This window comes from Oratosquilla oratoria, chromosome 5 (assembly GCF_046742065.1).
Source record: "Oratosquilla oratoria isolate Oo_2021 chromosome 5, ASM4674206v1, whole genome shotgun sequence".
Taxonomy (NCBI): domain Eukaryota; kingdom Metazoa; phylum Arthropoda; class Malacostraca; order Stomatopoda; family Squillidae; genus Oratosquilla; species Oratosquilla oratoria.
The window spans coordinates 20636649-20649313 of NC_134781.1; the positions used below are offsets into that span (position 1 = coordinate 20636649).

The window sequence follows — 12665 nt, forward strand, 5'->3', positions numbered from 1 at the left end:
GGTTTGAGTGATCATTTGCCACTCCGCACAGTTTTGTATCATCAGCAAATTTGGAAACAGTAGATTTTAGTCCATGGTCTATATCATATTCTTTTTCTTGTTTTTGTCTTGGGACATACTTTTCCACTCCTTTTTTGTAAATTTTTGTCAAAATATTCCATTTCTCTTCCACTGTTGTTTCTTCTTTGTATATTTCTTCCCAGTTTTCTTGTTGAAAGAATTCTCTCATTTTATCAAAGTTTGTTTTTTCATACATCATTCTTCCTTTTCTATATTGTTCATTTCTTTTCCTATATTTTTCTTCATTAAGTTTCAGTTCAATCAATATGTGGTCACTTTTACTTATTGGTGTTTTATATTCAATCTTGTCCACTATTCTAGGTTCAGATGTAATTATTAAGTCTAGTCTCGATGGTTCTTCTTCATTTCTATACCTGGTGTTCTCCTGTATCCATTGTGTCATTGTATGGTCAGTAATCATCTCAAGTAGAGCGTTTCCCCATGAGCCGTCTCCACTCTTTACTGTCATTTCTTCCCAGCAGATTTCTTTGCAATTAAAGTCGCCCATTATAACTATTCTTCCTCCATCTTCCATTATTTTATCTAATGTTATCTTTGTGTCCTCTAACATACTTTTATGTTCACTCTCCTCCCATGAGGCTGTTTTCGGAGGCACATAATTTATCACAAATTTGCTGCTCTTCTTATCTCTGTCTTCCACTTCTATCATAATCATCTCTACTGTATTCTTTCCATATATGACACCCTTCACGTTTATATCCTTCTTAGTCAAGAACATAACTCCACCCCATTGCTTTTTCTCTCTGTTTTTAATCCAATAATTATACGCATCATTGCCTACACTGTTGGGTGGTAGTGGGCCTTTTAATTTTGTTTCTACAATTCCCATTATGTCCGGTTCTTTTTCTTTCAAATAATCATTCAGCTCATTCAGTCCTGTTATTAATCCATCTATATTTGTGTAAGACACTCTTAGTTTTCTGTCACTTCCATTGTGTTCTCTGTTTCCCTTTTGTTTTTCTCTTGTATGTCGAACTGCCTTAGTTTCATATTCACTACTCTCCAATAGAATCTCTCTTTCTCTGACTCCGTTCTGTTCTCGTTTTTTGTCTTAGCTTCAAGTCTTTTCTGCTTTTCTTCCTCTCTTTCCTCTTTATTCATTTCCCTTTTTATCCATACCTTTTTATATTGTTCACTTGTTGCTAGTTTCCCTGTTTTGGATAAGATATTCTCTGCCGTCGTTTGTGACCTGAATTTAATCTTAATTGGTCTGGTCTTATCTTTACTATACTTTCCGAGCCTGAATTTTTCCTCAATTTCCTTCATAATTTCTGGTTCATCTTCCTTAACTAATTTTAGTAAACTGCTTACTTTTTCATTTTCCTCATTGGTTCTTGAGGTTCTATCTGGGTTATGTTTCTTTTCCATTCCTAATATAATTATACATTTCTTTTTGTCAGCTAAGTCTCTTACTATATTCTCCTTCTGTCTCATCACTTTAATAACTGAGTCTTCAGTTTGTTCTCTCATTTGCTGTTTAATCATATCAGTAAATGCAACTTTACTGTTTTCTTTTATCGACTTCCATCCCTCTCTGTTTTCTTTACTATTCCTCTTCAGTTCCTCATTCTCCACCTTTACTTCTTTTAACTGTCTTTTCAGGTTTTCTATTTCATCAGTTAAGTTTTTGTTCGCATTCTCTAGTTCTTCCAATTTTTCAACCCTCCGTATAATATTGTTAACATGACCGAACCTACGCTCCAAGTCCTCGATCATCTTATCGACCTTCTCCTCTAGTCTTGTCAGTCGGGGGAGGTTTGTGTCCCCCCCACCCTCTTTAAATCCCTGGAAAATATTCTCATCACTTTCTACTGTATTGCTCTTATCTATACTTCTAATCTTTACATTTTTATTAGACATTTCATCGTCGTCGGGGGGCCTTTTGTTTACCTTTCGCCTGTCTGTCTGGGCCAAGTCTACTCCTTCCTCATTTCCTTCCATTTCCCTCTGTAATCCCTCCCCTTCTCCTCTTTCCCTACTTTCCTACTACCCCACGAGCAATTTCCCCCCACCCTGTAAATACAATAGGCACTTCTCTTTGCGTTGGGATCCACAATACTTCAATTTTCTTCAGAACGTCTTCTAAGCCGTCCGTTCGTTGAAGTGTGTGTGTGTGTGTGTGTGTGTGTGTATGTGTGTGTGTGTATATACATATATATATATATATGTACATATATATATATACAAATATATATATATATATATATATCACAACAAAGTAATGTCGCAGCACATTGGTAAAATAATACTGACCCACTTTCTGAGAGTAATGAAAGTAAAAATATCCGTATATTTCGATCACTAACTGTGATCCTCTTCAGCAGATGTGAATTACAGAGTGGAGAACAACAAATATTTATACTGAAGTAGTTAGGTGAGCAGGAAGGGACGGGGGCTCAGGTCACATGTCCGGCGTTGCGTGGACATTGGTGGATTTTGTTCACTGCTAATGGAGAAGGTAGCATTTTATTTATTGCTAAGGAAGTTATACAATCTGGTGACCATTGACCATAGGAAATATAATTTGGAAAAATATTAATTAAAAAGGATTCTATTTTTTTTTTTTTTTTTTTTTTTTTTTTTTGCGACATGCTGAAATACGGCGGAATTGTCCTACCCATTTTAACAGAGTTCTTGTGCTCTTTGGTCCTAGTGGTAAGGTCTCTACCCGTTTGTCTCCAATATACATTTTCCATTTTCAGGTCTTTTGTCTTTTTTTTTTCATTTTATCCAAGCTTTATCCCTTTTGTCTTTTAACTTCCTACATCTTTTGTTGTACCAACACTTTACATATTCTTTTTCTTGTTTTTGTCTTGGAACATACTTTTCCACCCCTTTATAAATTTTGTCAAAATATTCTATTTCTCCTCTACTGTTGTTTCTTCCTTGTGTATTCTTTCCCAGTCTGCTTTTTGAAAGAATTCTCTTATTTTATCAAAATTTCTTTTTCCATACATCAATCTTCCCTTTCTATATTGTTCGTTTTTTCCATGTACTTTTCCTCGTTTAGTTCCAGTTCAACCAATATGTGGTCACTTTTATTTATTGGTGTCTTACATTCAATCTTGTCCACTATTTCGGGTTCTGATGTGATTATTAGGTCCAGTCTCGATGGTTCTTCCTTGTTTCTATACCTAGTATTCTCTTGTATCCATTGCGTCATTGTATGTTCTATAATCATATCAAGTAGTACATTTCCCCATAGGTCGTTTCCACCCCTCACTGTCATCTCTTCTTAGCAGATTTCTTTACAATTAAAGTCACCCATTATAACTATTCTTTCTTCATCTTCCATTATCTTATTTAGTGTTATCCTTGTGTCTTCTAACATATTTTTGTGTTCTCTCTCTTCCCACGAAGCCGTTTTAGGAGGCACATAATTTACTACAAACTTCCTGCTCTTCCCATTCTTGTCCTCCACTTCCATCATAATCATCTCTACTCTATTCTTTCCATATGTGACATTCCTCACATATATATCCTTCTTAGTCAGGAACATAACTCCAACCCCTTGTTTTACCTCTCTGTTTCTAATCCAATAATTATATGCAACATGCCCTACACTGTTGGGTGGTAGTGGACCTTTCCATTTGTTCTCTACAATTCCCATTATGTCCGGTTCTTTTTCCTTCAGGTAATCATTCAATTCGTTCAAGCCTGTTATCAAACAATCTATATTTGTGTAAGACACTTTTGATTTTCTGCTACTTCCATCGTGTTTTCTGTTTCTTTTCTGTTTTTCTCTGTTATGAACAATTTCCTCACTTTCATATTCACTACTCTCCAATAGAATTTCTCTTTGTCCGACTTTGTTCTTACAAAGGATTACAAAGGCGGAGCATTCCGACAGGAGACCTTTTGATCCATATCTAGGTCGGATGCGAAAAAAAATCATATTAATAATAAAATAATAAATAAAAACTATGATAATGTAAATAACAAATAAAATACATAAATAAATGCATAGGTATAGTTAAATAATAAACAAACAGGTAAATAGTAAATAATAATAAATTGACATATAACTAATAATAAATGAAAATCAGACAGACAAATGACAACAAAACAAAAACAAATAATATAAGATAAATTATAATCATTACAGCATCTTACTTAGGTATTTATCTAAATGATTCTTAAAGCTTCGAACTGAACTACATTGCACTACCTGTGCAGGAAGTTTATTCCATTCATTAACTACACGGTTGGCAAAGTTGTTTCTACCTACTTCCAAATTGAATCTATTTCCGGACAGTTTGAGACCATTGTTTCTTGTCTGATTCTCATTCAATGTAAAAATTTGGTCACTTTTGATGTTGTCAATTGCCTTTAGAATTTTAAAGACCTGTATCAAGTCACCTCTGAGTCTACGCTTTTTTAGGGAAAACAGATTCATATGTTTTAGTCGATTTTCGTATGATTTATTTTCTCGTTTTTTTCCCTTAGCTTCTAGTCTTTTTGTTTTCTCATCCTCTCTTTCCTCTTTATTCATTTCTCTTTTTATCCATACCTGTTTATATTGATCACTCTCTGCTAGTTTCCTTGTTTTTGCTAAGATATTATCTGTTATTGTTTGTGACTTAAATTAAACCTTAATTGGTCTGGTCTTATCTGTATTGTATTTCCCTAGTCTATATATTTCTTCTATTTATTTCCATGTTTCTGGTTCATCTTCTTGAATTACTTCAAATATCTTATTTACTTTTTCCTTTTCCTCCTTTATTCTTGTAGTTCTATTTAGATTATACTTCTCTTCCATCCCTAATATAATTATACATTTCTTTTTATCCGCTAAGTCTCTTACTATATTCCCCTTCTCCCTCACTTTAATAACTGTGTCCTTAGTTTGTTCTTTCATCTGTTGTTTCACTATAGCTCTAAATTAAATGTTATTGTTCTCTTGTACTTTTTCCCAACCAATTACCTCTTTTGCTAAGGACTCTTTATTTTCTTTATTATTCCTCTTTAATTCCTCATTCTCATCCTTAAATTCTCTTAACTGTCTGTTTAATTCTTCTATTTCTTTAGGTTTTGATTCTCCTTCTTTAGTTCTTCCAGTTGATCAACTCTTTGTGTAACTAGTGTTTTTTTTTTTCTTTTTTTTTTTTTTTTCTTTTTTTTTTTTTAGTTTCTCCTCTAGATTTACTAGTCGGGGGAGGTTGTCATCTCCTCCCTCATTAAATCCATAAAAACAGTTATCTTCTCCTTCCATTGAACTGCTATTATCTATATTTCTGCTATATTTCTATGAACAGAGTTTTCCTCTATCACAGACAAAGTGATGTTTGGCTCTGGTCCGTAGGGGCGCCCATATAGATCCTAAAGTATCAACTGCACGCTACTTTGCCACAATAACATGCAGCCAATACCCCAGACGGGGTGGTTTGGACACATGGAAAGAATGAGTGAAGAAAGATTAGTAAAAGAAGTGTGGAAGGCAGAGTTGGAAGGAGTGAATATGAGGGGGCGTCCTGGGATGAGATGGATGGATGAGGTTAAAGGGGCATTACAAAAGAGAGGAATGTCTGTGAAGGAAGGACGGGAGAGGATAGAAGATAGGGGTGAATGGAGAAGGGTTGTGTATGGATGATGCTGTGATGCATGAGGGGGAGTGAGGAAGTATGTATGAGAAAAAGTTTGACGCAGCCCGAAGGGATTTCTCCCCGTCTTCTCCTTTTCTGCATGAGGGGACGGAGGGGGGGGGGTCGCCGAATTTATGAAGCGGCCTTGCTGTGGATGTGCTGTGTCTTGCGACACTGCTTCTGACCCAGGACAGTGGACAGGATGCAGGGATGACCCGTCATCCAGGAGGTGCCAAGATAAGAGGGAGGGAGGAGGGTGGAGGAGAGTGGAATATATATGAAATGGAATGGGTGGCAGTGGTTTCTATGCCTTTTTCTTTTTGGCTACCCCCTGTGTAAGGGGAAAAAGCCTTTGGTATATGTATGTATGTATGTTTGTATGTATTTTTTATTCTTCACCTCATGCGGAGACAACACCACTGCTGCATATTCAAATTTAGGGTGGATCAGGTTTTCTTTGTATTTTTCTTATCTTGTTAATACAATAAAAACGCATTTATGTGTGTGTGTGTGTGTTTTCTCGTTATTACTGATAGCAATGGAGGAAAAAGGGAATGGTACTAGATTGTATCATTGTTCCACTACGGATAATTTTCTAATCTTCAGCCGTCTTAATACATTATGTACGATCATAACTTTTATTTAGTTCAACGTAATAGCCCCCTTCATAACCTGGAGACATGTAATTTTTCATCTCCTAGTTATACCTTATGTTGTGTTGTTCTCACCACCTTTACAATACTGTGTTATACTGCTGAAGTCACCCAGACATTACATTTTCTCAAATGCTACCTAACGTTCAAACGCTGTCGAATACTCATATTTGTGTTTACATATTGCAATTTCAGTTACCGAATGAAGGTATATACCATTTTATAAACACGCGTTTTATTGGTTCTAAGGAATTCTTAATTTATAAAATACTCTGCTAAGTAATAATGTATTCAGACGCCTTGTCTGAATTTGCGTTACCTATATTGAATGAAAAATTCACAAAATACCCCAAGGGTTTTATATTATTGGTTAGTAATCAGAAATGTTTGTCAATATATTAAATTAATATAATGTATATATAAATTCATTATTTATGTGAATTAGAATTGTATTTCTATGATGGTCGGTACTTCTTTTAGTATTTAGCAACGAACTACAAACACAAGCAAGATGGCGAATGCGTACCGCTTGTTTACAGCGGATACGTGGAAAAATTGGGATAAATCTGGAAAAGCAGAATTGTAAGTAATTCTTTACCGATAATGCAACGTATCGCATAAAGGGGTGATTTTGAAAAAATAATATTTTTTTCGTGAAAGGCCAAAGAAACCTCTTATTCGTTCATCCTTAGACAGGTCGTTCAAGATAGCAACACAAGGCTTGTATTGGCTATTGGTATGTAGTAAGGAGTAGTGATCTTCAGGAAAGAAACAAGAGAGAAGCATTTCGGATCTGTGCGCTGAAATTTGGGTGTTTAAGTTTATTTGGATAATAATGTGGATGGAATGACAGTAGTATGACACGAGCTTCATTAGTTTACCTCTTACTCTTAGTCTCTAATTCAAGTAATTGGTTATTTACTTTTACTTTTGGTGTTTATTTTCCACACACTATGAGGGATCAAAGCATCCTTCTCTGGCAGGACTTATTAATTATTTTTAACTTTTAAACATTATCCATGACTTTGTTTCATATGTCATATATATAATATAATTTCAATCATTACAAACATTTACAAAATCTAAACATCTCGGCATCTGGAAAAGAACTTCCATAATGATAATATCTATTTTGAAACAAAACCTCCTTTCTGAAAACCCTGCATCATACAGATCAGTCTCACTGCTATACCTAATGTGACAAAATGTCAAAACTGATGGAAAAGCCTGGGCAGCAAGTATGAAAATAAAAATACCTCCCCTATCCAGTATGGATTCAAAGAAGGGCACTACAGCACACTGACACTGCTCAAAAACATCACACAAAATTTGATTATGTATATGTATATATATATATATGTGTGTGTGTGTGTATATATAAAACTGTGCGGAGTGGCAAATGATCACTCAAACCAATTAGATATTCAAGAAGATTTAGATAAATTACAGCAATGGTCTGAAAAGTGGCTAATGAAATTTAACACAAGTAAATGCAAGGTAATGCACATAGGTAAAAATAACAGTAAGTACGATTACAAGTTATTTGGAAATTCGTTAACAAAAGTGGATAGTGAAAAAGATCTCGGCGTAATTATCAGTAACGACCTCAAATCATCCAAGCAGTGTATTTCAGCCTCTGAGAAAGCAAATAAGATTCTAGGACTGATTGCACGATCTTTTGATTTCAAAAGTCCATCACTCATTAACAAGCTATATAAATCGTTAGTTCGTCCACATTTGGAATATGCTGTTTCCGTATGGTCACCGAATCTCATTAAAGACATTGACAGATTGGAAAGAGTACAACGGCGAGCCACAAAACTGATTCCAAATATCAAAAATAAATCATACGAAAATTGACTAAAACATATGAATCTGTTTTCCCTAAAAAAGCGTAGACTCAGAGGTGACTTGATACAGGTCTTTAAAATTCTAAAGGCAATTGACAACATCAAAAGTGACCAAATTTTTACATTGAATGAGAATCAGACAAGAAACAATGGTCTCAAACTGTCCGGAAATAGATTCAATTTGGAAGTAGGTAGAAACAACTTTGCCAACCGTGTAGTTAATGAATGGAATAAACTTCCTGCACAGGTAGTGCAATGTAGTTCAGTTCGAAGCTTTAAGAATCAGTTAGATAAATTCCTAAGTAAGATGCTGTAATGATTATAATTTATCTTATATTATTTGTTTTTGTTTTGTTATCATTTGTCTGTCTGATTTTTATTTATTATTAGTTATATGTCAATTTATTATTATTTACTATTTACCTGTTTGTTTATTATTTAACTATACCTATGCATTTATTTATGTATTTTATTTGTTATTTACATTATCATAGTTTTTATTTATTTTATTATTAATATGATTTTTTTTTTTTTTTCCCCGCATCCGACCTAGATATGGATCAAAAGGTCTCCTGTGGGCATGCTCCGCCTTTGTAATCCTTTGTAATCCTTTGTAAAATAATACATACATATACCAAGGCTTTTTCCCCCTTACAAGGAGGTAGCCAAAAAGGAAAAGGCATAAAATCATTTCCACCCATTTCATCCCTGAATACACTCCACATCCCTCCACCCTCCCTCTCATCTTAGCACCTCCTGGATGACGGGTCATCCCTGCACCCTGTTCACTGCCCTGGGTCAAAAGCAGTGTCGCAACACCACTGCTGCATATAAATAAATAAATAAAATAATGGTTATGGTAGCCATTGGCATTAACAAGGTCCCTAGACATATACTTTTCAAAAAGATTATAGGGAGAGACATTCATAACACTGAAAAGAAGTGGCTAATGAATCTCATAGCAGGAAGAGAGTGCAGAGTATCCCAAAACATCACTTGCCAGCAGTATGGAAATAAGCTTACATGCTTTGTGTGTTATCCTCGGCAATTGCAATTATTATTTCGAACTATGTGTTTTTGTCATTATCAGCACTTCATGTATATTGATTCTTTGCCAAATAAACTTATTATTATTATTATTATTATTATTATTATTATTATTATTATTATTATTACAATCATTAATGAGAAATCACACCCAAGACACAAGAATTGTAATGGTGTGCCTACATTGGGGTCATGATGTAGCATAAGCATTGCCAACATAGAATTGAATTAACAGCAAACACTGGTTATCCAAGAGGTGACACAGAAGGCACAGAGCACATTATACTACACTGACCAGTGCCACTGTTTCATGACAGCAACACAAAATCTCACTAGAATCAGTACAGAGAAGAATGACCAAAATGATACATGGACTCGGAAATTTGCCTTAGGAAGAGAGGCTTAGGCACCTAAACTTACACTCTCTGGAAAGACGTAGAGTGCGGGGTGATCTAATAGAAGTGTTCAAGTGGATCAAAGGCTATAACAAGGGTGAAGCAAACAAGGTCATCATAATAAAACAACAGGGCAGGACTCGCAGTAATGGGTATAAACTGGACAAATTTAGATTTAAGAAGGAAATAGGCAAGAATTGGTTTACTAATAGGGTGGTCGATGAATGGAATAAACTTAGTGACCATGTAGTAAGCGCTGAAACTATCAGTTGTTTTAAAAAATTATTAGACAACTTTATGGATGGGGATGACAGGTGGTGATGGATACGGAGGTGCCTAGTGTAGGCCTTATGGTCTCTTGCAGTCTCCTTTATTCTTATATTCTTATGTAACTTATGGGCACAACTGGTGGTTGTGGCCGATTTCCAGGGACTACAGGTCTCCAAGAGAGTAAAGTCTTCATAGTAACATGTTTGTAAGTACAGAATGTTCCAAATACATGTCTACCCACAAAACCTATCCACTGAACTTGATATGTATTTGGAGTAAGTAAAGCTGTCAAAAGAATTTGGGAGAATACATTTGTTGATACAATAACCATAGCAGAAAAATGTACCAGTATATTCTTCAGATCGCTGAATTTTGGTGGAAAAAAGGATATTGATAATGTAGAGATTGGTTATGATAGGTTTGACCAAATATAAGCTGTGCCACACAATACATCCACACCGAAACACAACTCTAGATCAGAAAACAAGCTCTCCAAGACGGACCACCGAATTTGATATAACCCCCTTCCTGTTCACACCTGTGTCAGCCCCACTGAAAAATCTCTCGAGAAGGAAGAACTACAGTAGTATGTTTAGTCAAGACATCATCTAGAACTAGATTACCTTCACACAAAGGACACCGAGAACCTCATCCTAGACTGCCCTGCACTAATTATTAGCACAATATTTCTGGAGTGACATGTGGGCCTATCCAGTGGTGGTTGTCAGTTATCTGGGAGCTTGGGGTAATGGATTGATTAATTGCTTACCTGTGATTCCACATCTTGCTCTTTTTTGGAACAGTTTAGTAGCTGCTTTATGCTAGAAGAGTGTACTTTGTTAGTGGAGTTTTTGAAATTTAATTTTAATTTATGTTTCTCCTCTTTCAGCATTCAGACAATTAAACAGCTCTTGGGAGACGGTACAGCAGATCCTGGGCTATCTTATCCAGGTGAAACCAAGGGTAAGGATATAATGCATTTATTTATTGTTTTTGCCCTCTAAACATGTATAAAATTATACAACTATTTATTGTGCAAAGAATGAAGAAAAAATTATTTTTCCAGCCCTTTAAAGGGTAGTGGAGATTTTAGAATGTTTTGGGATTTTTTGTTTTTTTGTTTTCTCTCCTTTTTTCTTGTTTCTTTTCTTCTGTTGTCAGGCTGTTCTCTACTTAGATTAGAAGAACCTCCATCCTCAGAGTGGTTTCCAAACTGCAGGTTGAATTATAAGGTGTCTATGGGAAGCATGAATTGCTCATATATATTATTATTAAAGCATAAGATTAGAATGTTTAAGGACTCATTTGGCGATTGTTAGGTTATTCCCTACTTACATTAGAAGAACTTCCATACCCAGAAAAAGTGGTTTCCAAACTGTGGGTTGGATTATGATGTGTCTGTGGGAAGCATGAAGCACTCATATTTATTATTTTTTAAACATAAGGTTGAGGATAGAGTGGGCAAAGTTGAGGATAGAGTGGGAATAGCACAGATGCTGTAAGTTGCCAGAAGGCTGGTTCCCCTCACCTTGTCTGTTAAAGAGAGAAGGGAAGAATATTTATATTATCCCATGGGAATCACAAAATGTATTGAAGCCATATTAATTTTGGTGTTTAACCTCTTCACTCCGGGGCACATCGCACGTCTGGCAGCATTAGCTGCCCGACGTGCAATGTTGCGTCATAATAATCGCATTATAAGAAATAAAGTCAGTGCTCAATCGTTCATTCTCTTTCACCCGTGTATTTTTATAACCATAGAAAATATGATGAAGCCAGTTTAGAGAGAATGGAGGTTACGTAGGTACGACTACAATAAATATAATCAAGACGCCGACGTCGGCATCATCGCGTACACACTTGCTCCTCATGACGCCTATGTAGGCGTCACCATATGGAAGTGGTTAATTTTGAATTTATATTTAATCATTCAGTGTGCACCAGAAGGTATTAAAAACTTTTATTTTGAGACTGGGAGGTGGACACTTAAGTTTAAAGAGGGAACTGATACCAACAATTTTGGGAACCTCAGCTCTAAAAGGTGTTTAACCCCTTGCTGACAACATTACGCTTGTAGTGGGTTCAGAGGAGGGATTGAGGAAGTTAGTGACAGAGTCTGGGAAGGTGTGCGAAAGAAGGAAGTTAAAGATAAGTATAGTTAAAAGTAAGGTGATGAGATGTACAAGGGAGGAAGTGGCAGCAAACTGAAAGTGAGTATTAAGGGAGAGAGAGAGACTGGAGGAAGTGGATAGTTTTAGATACTTGGGTGTGAATGTGATGAGAAAGGGAGGAGTGGAGGTGGAGGTAGAATGTAGGTTGAGAGAAGATAGTGAATGCCTTGGGGGATTAAAAAGTGTAATGAGAAATAGACATTTGGGAATGGATGCTAAGAGGATTGTATGAAGGAGTGATTGTGCTGACAGCACTGTATGGGGCAGAAACATGGAACATAAGAGAAGAGTTTAAATGTGTTTGAGATGAGGTGCCTGAAAAATATGATAGGGATTACTAGCCTGAATAGAGTGAGAAATGAGGAGGTGAAGAGAACGGGGTGGAAATGGAGTTGGGAGATAGGATTGAAGAAAGAGTATTGGGATGATTTGGATACATGAAAAGAATGAGTGAAGATAGACTAGTAAAAGGTGTGGAAGGAGTGAACATGAGGGGGTGACCTAGGATGAGATGGATGGATGGGTTAAAAGGGGCATTTGGAAAGAGGGGAATAGTTGTTGAGGAAGGATGGGAGAGGACAGAAGATGGGTGAGTGGAGAATAGTTGTGTACGGAT

General features: G+C 35.9%; 1 protein-coding gene across 15 annotated transcripts in view; it reads left to right on the top strand.

Moving 5' to 3' along the window:
- Positions 1 to 6795: 6795 nt before the first annotated feature.
- Positions 6796 to 12665, top strand: part of tho2 (THO complex subunit 2-like protein) — an 82877-nt gene continuing 77007 nt past the window's right edge. For all 15 annotated transcript variants that reach the window (XM_076184991.1, XM_076184984.1, XM_076184993.1 and 12 more), the window contains exons 1-2: positions 6796 to 6898; positions 10768 to 10841. In XM_076184991.1, the coding sequence (XP_076041106.1) occupies positions 6828 to 6898; positions 10768 to 10841 (145 nt within the window). In that variant the 5' untranslated portion in view covers positions 6796 to 6827. The remainder of the gene's footprint in view (positions 6899 to 10767; positions 10842 to 12665) is intronic.